Consider the following 11503-nt stretch of genomic DNA (forward strand, 5'->3'; position numbering starts at 1 on the left):
TGTGCTAAGGGATGAATCTCCCTCAGGAGCAGGTCTTGGGGGGGGGTACGTTTGCACGTCCGACTTGTTTCAAGTTGGTTTTCTTTTTAACCAAAAAAAAGCTCTTTTCCATGATTTTAACTTGTTTGTGTGGCGTTTTTTTTTTTCCATTTACAGCCACAGAGGAGATCGGCGAGGTTATCCGCTGTGAGTATCTGGTTTTCGGCGTGAAGTTAGTTGCACGGAAAGTTTTTGTGTAGAAATAGCCATTAGCTGTATTGCACCTCGTCCAGCATCACCTCCTGATGCAGGCGGATGTCAGCGTGAACGCTTGTGAGCGGGTGGCTTGGGAAAATGCACCCAGTGGTGTGGTCAGCACTGGACGCTCAGACGTTTTCCCAAAGTTATTTTAATTCTGGGAAAGCAAGGTGTGCTGGGGAAAGTGCAAAGGAGCAAAATCTAATGTCTTTTAGTTTTATGTTTTTAATAAAAACTCTACTTGTTTGCTGTTTCTCACTTCTAGAAACCTGCTCCTCCGAAGCCAGAGGCTAAACCTAAAAAGGCAGCTCCAAAGGTAAATTAGCACCGTGAAAACACAGCCTGTAGGTATTCTCAGTATATTTGTGATCTGTTTCATTTTGAGGCCCAGTCCAGTAGTAACAAGTGATATTTTTGAGTTTCAAGTAATGGCTCGTTAAGCTATGGAGTGGCAACAGTCCTGTCCAGTAGATTTAAGTTGTTCGCTGTCAAACTTTTGTAAGATCCGATCAAATGCTTCGAGAAAAACTGTTAAGGCTGTAAACACAGTCTTTGATTAAAAACTAAATGTGTGCATGTATTACACTGTTTCTATTCAGCCGTTTTCCAGGGTTTTATTACATCCTTGTGTCATTAATGGACTGCTTGTAACTGTAAAGCTGTATATTAACGATGCTTATAATTCTAGCAGTGCTAATGTTGTCCCACCATTTTTTCAGAAGGGTGAGAAGGTACCCAAGGGGAAGAAGGGGAAAGCTGATGCTGGCAAGGAGGGAAACAACCCTGCAGAAAATGGAGATGCCAAAACAGACCAGGTATAAACACAGGTCTAAGAATTTTAGTTCTTCTAATGAACAGAAAATGCTCGTGTTTTGGTACAGACAGGTCTAGGCCTGTTCTACACTTAAAAAAAAAAATCATTTGTTACTTGATTAATTTAGGCTATTTACTAAATAAATATCTTGAGAGTTCATGTTGGGCTCTCTGTCCCTAGTCTCATCTTGGCAATTGGTGCAATTAGTTTTTAAAGTTTTCTCATTAACTGTGTTGAATTGTTACTGATGCTATATGTGATTTCATTTACAAATGAGTGGTAATACTCTTAGAGTAATTTTCAGTTGTGTTTCTAAGGCTACCCTTTACATGTGCATTTCACCTCTAAGTGCCATATTTTCAGACCTATGTCCCCCCCCCCCCCCCCAATAGGACACACACTTTTGTTTTGGGAAAGGCAGAATGAAGAAAGGATTTTTCCAAAGTTATAAGTTGCATAAAGCAGGGACACAGCCTAATCTCAAGTGGGTCACACACTCTCCTGCTCAAGAAAAGGTTACAGTTTTAACCCTTTTACAGCTGAATTGTCAGCAGCTCTTGGCTGCTCAGCCAAAAGCTGAACCTAACAGCTGCTGAAGAATGGATTCCATGGACAGATCTAAGGTTTTGAAAAAGCTAAGCAGTCTGAAGACCCCCAAAGTAGCTAATAAAGAGCCAAACTGCCAAGAAACGATCTAGTAGTGGAACATGGAGTTGATTGAAAAGGAGAGGGGGTGGTTAGCACTTGTGGAGTGAAGACCCATTAGTAGGAATCTAATGTGCTATTAAGTCGCCAGTGCCCTGCCCCCCCTCCATCTGCCCCTCCCACCATGCAGCTGCTAGAGAGAAGAGAAGGTAGAAAGTGAGCAGCCATCTTACAATGTCTCTATGCTTCTATTCTGAATAGAAAACCAGCTTCCCTACTTAAGACATGTACCCTCATTTTGAAAAGCTAATTTTTAGGGCAGCGGTTTGTGTGGTACGTATGTAAGCAAGTACAGTACGTCATTGGTTTGACATTACTACAGGAAAGCACAACTTTTAACATCTCCTTAACTTTGGAAGGAAGACATCCTAGTGTCCAAGAGTCATGTGAAGTGAGTGGAAGTCTGTGTAGTACTAACAGCTTCTCTTTTTCTTTTAGGCACAGAAAGCCGAAGGTGCTGGTGATGCCAAGTGAATTGTGTGAATTTTTGATAACTGTGTACTTCTGGTGACTGTACAGTTTGAAATACTATTTTTTATCAAGTTTTATAACAATGCAGAATTTTGTTTTACTTTTTTTTAAGCTATGTTGTTAGCACACAGAACGCTTTGTTGTGTTTTGGGGGGGCAGTGGGAGCAAATGTCACTTAGTCCATTTCTCAGAACCTGTTTTTAAAAAGGAAAAAAAGACCCCTTGTTTTTTGGAGAGGGGCTCTTCCTGGACACGAGGAGGAAGGATTCCCTGATGTTGCCCATTTGTTTTGGTTTGTGAAATGCATTAGAGTGAACATTGAAACTCCTGACATGCCTGCTGCCAGCTTTAAAACTGCAGTTTGTAATGCCGTTTTCTCATTCCCTTTGTTTGCCTAGAGCTTATCACTCCTAACTGTGGCAAAAAGGGCATGTTTGGGTTTCATCCTAAAATCTAATGCATTATCATTGTTGGGCAATCTAGAATTCCGGTGTCAAAATTGGGAGGTCATAACTCCAAAGGGAGTTAGGCTTTCTCTTTTTATATTGTGGATCTTCAGATTAAGGATTATGCAGTTCTAATTTTGTTTTCTTCTAAAAGTCAGGGTAGGCTCGTGAACAGTTGTTAAACAACATGCTAAATGTGAAAGTGTCCACCCTCACTCTAAACTTTCCCTGTTCAAATATGAAATGAAGATTTTTCATTGGTTTTATAGTAACTCTTACGTTTTGGTAGTCCATGGAGGAGGGGAGTTTGAAAGTTGTTGTAAAATGTTGCAGATTGTAGCCCATGTCCTGCCTGAATTACCATGATTGTTTATGAAAAGTACCTTTAATAAAGCTGGATACGGTTTGGCTTGGACTGTTCTCGATGTATTCCTATTTTCATTGCTTCTGTACTACATTTGATGTGGCAGTATGCCTAAACAATGTACCTGCTGTGTGTACGTGTGTATTTGCAGAATCATTAACAAAGTGCACGATGATATTTGTTCTGAATATATCTTTTATGTAAATGCATGAGCAAGTCTACGTTCACAGAAAATGGATTTAACTGCCTTTTTTGCGTTCAAATAGAAGCAGGTTTCTTCGAGTCATACCAACTGCAGGCTGCATTCAGGGCTATTATGTGAAGCAGGTAGTTCTAGTGCAGGTTTCTTTTAATCTGTTTATTTCATGCTGCATTTTTGTGCCTATTGTCTAAACAAGTTAGCACTAAGATAACAATTTCAAAGTCTTAGCTTTAATTTTGAACTTAGAGTATGCAAAAAATCCTAAAACCTATAAATTTTCAGTTTACAATAGGAAGAACTAAATGTTTTAACTTAAAAAAAGAAGCTAAATTTTCATGGTTCATCAGTGTTAGTGGTGAACATAGAGCAGGCATGTTGAGTTCAGAAGTATCAATTTGTATGCACTAGGGCAGTGGTTTTCAAACTTCTAAAGTCACAGATCCCTTTTGTGTCACAGAGCCCTTACTGCTATCCTAAAGACTGAGGTGGAGCCAGGCAATCTGGCCTGGCTGGGAGGTGTACCACTTCCCAGCCTGTTGCATTACCCCCAGTTTCTGTGGAACCCCAAATAACCAATTGCAGGCCCTGGGGCTCTGCTTCACATACTTTGAAAGCCACTGTTCGATGGGTGACCAAACTGTGTTTAAATCCAGAAGAAATAGCTAAAACTTCTTTCTCTGTTATTTATAATCTTTCCTTCATTTTCTTCAATTCTTGCTGCTTACTCTAAGAAGTCTAATAATAAATTATTATGTGAATGCGGGGGCTGGATGCAGATTATCATCTCTGGCTTGAATAGTTTGAAAATTGTCCTGTAGTTTTTTGGCCTTGTCAGTATTTTGGATTGTGACTAGAAGGGTTGGGAAGTTTGTGTCCACCCCTTCCTCCTCTGCCTTCTGCTCTGTATATTTTTAGGCTTAGTACAGACAGTCAAAAAGCCAGAGGCTGAATCCATCCTATCTTCACAGGTTGAACTGATAAGCAGGGATCCTGGGGGGTTGTTTGCTTGTTTGTTTATTTTTTTCCCAATTTTCTTATTTAAAAAGTAATCAAAATCCACATTTTTCCATGATTAAAATGAAACACCACTAATGGATATCTATATATAGTGGTTGTTTCATTTTAATCATGGAAAAATGTGGATTTTGTTTTGTTTTAATCCAAAAATATTCTCTGCTGATAAGCAAGGGAGCCACGCATTCACTTTTTCATAGATCGTAAAGTCGGGACCCCAAAGGGTCATTGTGTCCGACCCCCTGCCCCTGGCAGGAAAGAGGACCGAGGTCAGATGACCCTAGCCAGGTGACCATCAAGCCTCCTCTTGAAGACCTCCAAGTTAGGTGATAGTACCACCTCTCTTGAAAGCCCATTCCAGATTCTGGCCACCCTTACTGGAAAAAAAATCTTCCTAATGTCTAACCTAAATCTACTCTCTGCTAGTTTCCATCCATTATTCCTAGTTACTCCGTGGGGTGCTTTGATTCTGAAAATGCAGCCACATGCCTGCAGTAGCCCAGACCAGAAATCAGGGGCCACTAGAACATGCCTCCCTGCTCAACTGGAGCAGATTCTGGGGGAGGTGGGGAGTGGATTGCAGGGGAGGTGTCAAAGCATCCTGAAAGTCTGGGGGACAGAGTTGAATTAAAAGGGGATCTGGAACAAAATCAATAAACTGATTTAACCTGAATAAGTTAAGTCTGATACTATATCCATCCAGGTTTATCTTAAACTGGTTTCAGCCTTTTTGAAAGCAATTTATATGCACTGAACAACTGTTGTGTTACAGATTTGAACTGGTTTCCAATCACTTATACTGGTTTATGTGTAACTTCTGTTCCTAGGTAGAATATGTAAAGGAGACCCTTAGATATAACATCTTCCTCACGTCTTTTCATTGGTCTTTTTTATGCTTATAACAGAGAAACATCTTAATAAGAAATGCTAATTGTTCAAGTGTTTTGTTCTGGATTTTGTTTTTAAGTTGACACTGAACCCCTGGCTAAAGTATTTCAAGTCGGCTCCAGCCTAGTCTTACCTCCTAGTGTCCTGATCTTTTCTAAGTTGATAAATGTTAGCAAAGCAAGGTAACTTCTTTGTAAACTGTCCTCAAGAGCAGTGTGTTTGTTTGAATGCTGTAATTCTTTACACCTTTATTGAGGGCTGCACTGAGGCAGGAGTATTCCATAGAGGGAAGTACATCTACAGAAATTACTTTGCTTCAAAAAATCCAGAATATTCTACCTTAGATGTTTTTCATGGTAATACATATTCCTTTAAAGCAGGGGTGGGCAAAATGCGGCCTGCCAAGCCATTCTGTCTGGCCCGTGGGTTCCCTAAAAAATTTAGAAAATTAATATTGATCTAACCCTGACTGCTTGTCATGTGTCCCTCAATGCCTTCCCAAAACTCAGTAAGCAGCCCTCTGCCCAAAATAATTCCCTGCCCCTGCTTTAAAGGGCACTGCACCATGGTTACTTCCAGTATGTAGTGCTGACAAAAATGATGTTCAACTCAATGTACTATTGGATGACACAGGCTAGAAAGTACAAAAAAACATGTCTGTGCCACTTTACTGGTCATTTACCATATGATCCAGATAGGATAATGAAAGTCATGTCATATGAAAGCTATACTTGGTAAATGGTTGAGAAAAATGGATCTGTACTTCAGATAGTATAAAAATTACCAAAAATCTAACATTTAGCCAGAACTACTGCTTCCTCTGCTTGAGGTTTGTTTGTTTACCAATTGTAAGCAGAGGGTTTCACGTTAGGAAATGAAATACTCTGAATTGGGTTCATAACCAATTTTGATTTTATTCTGTATATTTACTGTTCTTAGGTTGGTTTTACTCTGTCAGCTAGCTTTCCCACTGTTGGGGCTACTGCAAGTATTAACAGGTGTATTCACTTAAAAGCAGCAGCCCAGAAAGGGTTTGTGTACAGCCAGATTACTTGCCCCAGTTGTGAACAAATCAGCTATAGAAACAGCTGCTATAAAGCATGGTGAACCAACCAGAAGGGAGCTGAAGGAGGAGATGCTAGAGGCTGTCCTGGAAAAGCTTTGGAGATAAAGGCTGGGAGAAATTTTGGAAAACTTCCAGAAAGCATAGACGGGTGGGAAATGGGAAGGAATGGTCCTCAATTGCTTAACGTGGGGTTGCTGGATTGGAACTTCAAAGAGAGGGTGGGATTTGATTGTCTTTGATTGCAGGAGGTAGAGTGGCATCAAAGGAGCCAAGAAATAGGGAAGAGTCCCAAGATTGGGCATATATCCAAGGCCAAAAAGGCTATAAAACTTCTTGTTACCTTAAGGGTTGTTGGTTGTAGCCATGCTAATCTAAGGATGTAGGCGGACAAGGTTCTTTGGGCAAATGTGGTATCTTTTATTAGACCAACTAAACAGTTGGAAAAATTCTTTGCAAGATTTCCTTTTGGGCACAAATGCCCTTCTTCAGGCATAGGGAGAGTCTGCTGATGTGTGTGCGCTGTCGTATGCATTTTGCATGTTGGATTCTATTCCACCCAGGACAGCGTGCGCACAGCAGCAGACTCTCCCTATGCCTGAAGAAGGGTGTTTGTGCCCAAAAGGAAAGCTTGCAAAGAGAAATTTTTCCAACTGTTTAGTTCAGGGGTGGGCAAAATGTGGCCCAGGGGCCAGATGTGGCCTGCCAGGCCATTCTATCCAGCCTGCAGGGCCCCTAAAAAAATTTAGAAAATTAATATTAATCTGCCCTGGGCTGCCTGTCATGTGGCCCTCAATGGCTTGCTGAAATTCAGCGGCCCTCTGCCCAAAATAATTGCTTGCCATTGGTTTATTTAGTCTAATAAAAGATACCACATTTGCCCAAAGAACCTTGTCTGCCTGTTACCTTGAATGTTTTTAAACTGCAAGCTACACAAGACTGGTGATAAGACTGCTGCTATGCCAGACCTGGCTATAAGGAGGTGCCACAGACTTGGCACAGGGGGCTAATGTTAGACTACATGGGAGTTCACCTTCTCCCTGGAGTTGATTTAGGCAAGATCTATCTCTTGACAAGCTTTTGCATGGTAGGAGTTGAAGCATGTATGGGACGCTAACATGATTTAGGGGGCAAGTTTTTCATACTGTGTTGCTCAGACATTTTTTTTCTTCCATGTTTGTCAGGTTAGAGCCAATCTATCCAAATATTTACAGAAAAATGTGTAGTTTGAACCTTTAAGTTCCTTTTGGAAGTTTCCCTGATTCCAACTCTGGAAAATGAATGGCTTGGTTATCAAGTAATGGAAGTTTCATGGTGTGAGTTAAAATTGTAGAGGGTATCTTACAATAGGAGCCTTAAAATCCATGTATCTTCATCTTACTAAGCCAGGAGCTTTCTTTTTAATGAATGATATTAAGAATGATCTCTAAAGGTGGAGCTGACTTCTGCTTAACAGTGCCTACTTAGGTCTTTTAAAAAAATAATAGCATTATGACTACTTGATTCTTAATTTTTTAACTGAGCTAAAATGTGAGTGGCCTCTCCTTGTCTGTTGCAAAACTGCTGATCAAAGTCCCTGCAAAATACAAAGAAAAAATCCTAATTCCCTGCCCCCCACCGCACTTTGTATTGGCTCTATCTCCTTAAAAACACCAGTGCATCCTTTTAGTGCTCTCTATAGGGATGTGTTATATAGATAAAAATCTTAAATTTAAGAGGTAGAAGGAAGTCTAGGGAAAAATCAGTAAGCTGCCCACACACCACATCTTTAGACGGTGATAAATCTACTTCTGCCTTGTGCATCTGTCAGGTGGATTTTGCACTTACGTAGCACCTGGTGTTTAGGATTTCCACCATTGCACCTGAATTCAGTAGGCAGTTGGGCTTTTGCTGTGGTAGCCCAGAACATATGGAATTGGTTCCCATCTGGAATCCAGCATTTAATCTCTTCCCACATTTTGAAAACATCTGAGGTCTTGTTTTGTGGGTCCCCCCCCCCCGACAGAGACACTTCTAAGTTGCTCACTGTTTCATTAGGGGTCTTTTTAAATTTTATTTTGACCCATCTTGTAATTTAGGGTCTAATTTTTTTAGGGTGCTTTTTGGTTAATGAGAAATTGTCTTCTTTTTTTTTTTTTTTTTTTTTAGCCTCCATGCTTTTACTAAAGTGGTATACTTTATAAATTATTAACTATTTTCCAAAACTATATTAGGAAATAACTTTTAAAATACCCCTTGCTTACTCAAGAATCCTGAAGCACTTAATACATGGAGAAATCTTTTAACTACCTTTGACATGCAGCCAGCTCAGGGTAGAACGTGACTGTTTACGGCAGGCACTGTGGAAGACCTCTGAATGGAGAATGTGAGGGACATTTAAGCAGAATGCACCATCTCTACTCTGAATTTTGTCAAGCTCTGCCCTGGCTGAAGTTGATCTTACAATATTCCACAGGCTGTTTAATCAGCAGCTCTACATCTTACATTGAAGAAGGAAAAGACAGGCGCAATACTCATCACAATCCCTCTTAAAAAAATAATTATGTTACTGTAGGGACCACATACATTTCAAAGAAACAAAGAGCTACTGTGCGCAAAACATGGAATGACATTTTTAAAGGGACAGCATTCCACAATGTTTCAGACAGTTTCTGTCCCAACACAAACCTTTAATGATGCAAGGCAACGAGTATTCTAGGCTGCTTCGGAATGCAGGATTCGGGCAACAGAATTGCTTCCCTCAAAATATACCAGAGGTAGTTTTCCTACCTGCAGTGACCACAGAGTTGACAGGTCAAGGACTAAAGATATAATTACACTTTGGTCTGAACCTTAGAATTGTAGGAAGTCAGGGCTGGAAGGGACCTCGGGAGGTCACATCTAGTCCAACCCCCTGCTCAAAGCAGGACCAGTCCCAGTCCCAACTAGATCATCCCAACCAAAGCTTTGTCCTGCCGGGTTTTGAAAACCAAGGATGGAGCTTCTACCACCTCTGGGTAACCTGTTGCCAGCGTTAGGTTGCATAATTGTCACTTGTATTCTATGTGCGGAGGACCTTGGTCTTTTCCATTTACCTGTGTTGGTCCCAAAAGCAAGTAATTATAGAAACAGTGCAATGTTGTTTTATATATTTAAGTGATTAAGACTGGTAATATAGCAAGTCATGCTATATTCAAGTTCTCTTACTAGTAGCAGCTACTTTCTGAGGCTATTAGAGGCTTTCTGAAGCTCTTCCTGAACACAAGGTTTACTAAGTTCCCAGGAATCTCTGATCATGTGCTGCTTTTGAGGTTTGCAGATGTATTTGATTCCAGAGCTTTAAATCGGGCTTCTTTCTTTTCCCTGTAGGTGTTGTGCATACATGGATGTTTGCAGAATTGGAGCCAGGCCATGAGCTTCCAATATACTCTCATTTTGACTTCAAAATCAAGGCTTTTTGTCCTTGGTTCTTGAGGATTTTCTTATTAATTACCACTTACATGTTTTGAAAGTGAACTGTACAGGTCAGGTCTTTATTTTCCCCCCTGTGATAGTTTTTTCTGAGGGGATATGAGAGACTTTGCAACATAATTATTTCTTGCTAATGTTCTCCATCTTAATTTCATCAGTCTCTTTCATTAAGAAAAAACATCCTTTCCATAAGAAAAATATGATAGTGTCCTTTGAACTTAAAAATGCTGCTTCTACTTGCCACCTATCAGTACCACTGGGGTCTTCAGCTGTCTTACACAGGCCAAGGCAGCCACATCTGAGAGTCAATAAGCCAGGAATGAAAAAAGAGGCAAGAGTAGGCCACACTGTTCAGGCTGGGCCTTGAGAGGGGGCTTGTATTTGAGTTGTCATGAAGTTATGGAACTACATTGCTATATTTGTTTTCAGCCTTTAATCTGACCATCTCCTCTTGCAATCTCCAGAACGGTTGAAAGTAGATCTGTGGTCCCCTTATTCACCATCGTGCTCATCCACAGGACTGGTTCAGTGCTTTGAGTCTGAGCCTGGTTTACCGATACCTGATTTTGTGTGGAGGGCAGCTAAAAATGGCTGAGATCTCACAGTCCTCCCACGACGGACCCTGAATTTTTCTAGCCTCTGTAATAATTTGGTTTGTGCTCAAGTCCCAAGAGCAGTTGAGCCACTGAGGCTACAGCCACACCATTTCTTAGTTCTCTGAGCAATCTATCGGGAAGTACCTAAAACCTGAATAATTAAACCTAGTATGAATCATTCTTCCAAGGGACCTCTGTGTCATCAAAATTCGTAAGGTGTTTAAAGCAGGAAAGGTCCTTCGATTCAAAGTGCTGGATCTCAAGGCAATTGAATTACACAGTGCTGCTTTACATCTTTCCCATCTTTCACTGGTTTGACCTGCAACTTACTAATAAAATGGTGGGATGCACCAAACAAGTTCTAAGGGCAGATGTAAAAAAAAGAACAAGGGAGAAATGAACATTAAAATTCAGTGTGGATGCATGGTGAATATTGAAAAGTAGGACCATTTGTACTGGAAAGAGTTTCAAACTATGACAGAGGGTTTTTATTATCCCTGTATCATTCCAGATAGTGGTGTCATACTTAGATGCTAATATCTCCAGACACGGTTGCAGAGTATAGATACAGTGACAAAGATTAGCAAATTGAGAATTAAAGCTCTCTTCTTAAGTAGACAATTTATGAGTGGTGTCTATTTTCAGTGCAGGGATTGTAAGGAAGGTGAGAGTTGAAACAAATTCAGCTGGGGCTACTTAGAAAATTAAATAGGATATGAAGAGCTTTGTATAGCAAGAAGTTTGGAATATCTCTTAAACCAAGAAATAGGGTGGGAAGATACTTTGGGTCTTTTAATTCTGAGGGATTTTCTTGTACAAGGAAATGTTTAAGATGCTAAAAAGGGGTAGGGTATAATGAGCAATCACATAATGAAATTAAGAAGAGTAAAATAAAAAAATCACTGGTGATGGATACAGTGCCATTTAAATAGGTCCCTAAAGGAGAACTGCATAATACATAAATAAACAGTTGCTTTAAATGCTTAAGACTAGGATGAAGAAAGATCTAGGAAAAACTGCCATAAGGAGCAACTGCAGAGTAGCTGGGCAATGTCCTTTGATGTATTGTAATAAGTATTTTCTTATCCTAACTTCTACTGACCTAGGGTACCTGAAGCTGCTTTACCTTTTGCTGTCTGGACTAGTTTTTCAAAATTACATTTTAAAATGTGCTTACCTTTCTAAATAGTTTATACACTATAATGGCAGTGTCTGCCATTGTTTACTTTCAGATTTCTAATCAAGATTTTCTC

At 40.2% G+C, this 11503-nt stretch overlaps 1 protein-coding gene across 1 annotated transcript in view; it reads left to right on the forward strand.

Annotated features, from left to right (window-relative positions):
- HMGN2 (high mobility group nucleosomal binding domain 2) overlaps positions 1 to 3093 on the forward strand; it is a 9218-nt gene extending 6125 nt beyond the window's left edge. The window contains exons 3-6 of the mRNA XM_019512476.1: positions 157 to 186; positions 503 to 553; positions 957 to 1052; positions 2195 to 3093. Of these exons, the coding sequence (XP_019368021.1) occupies positions 157 to 186; positions 503 to 553; positions 957 to 1052; positions 2195 to 2230 (213 nt within the window). The 3' untranslated portion in view covers positions 2231 to 3093. The remainder of the gene's footprint in view (positions 1 to 156; positions 187 to 502; positions 554 to 956; positions 1053 to 2194) is intronic.
- The last annotated feature ends 8410 nt before the right edge of the window (positions 3094 to 11503 follow it).

This window comes from Gavialis gangeticus, unplaced genomic scaffold, assembly GCF_001723915.1.
Source record: "Gavialis gangeticus isolate Ggan-Ray unplaced genomic scaffold, GavGan_comp1, whole genome shotgun sequence".
Lineage (NCBI taxonomy): Eukaryota > Metazoa > Chordata > Crocodylia > Gavialidae > Gavialis > Gavialis gangeticus.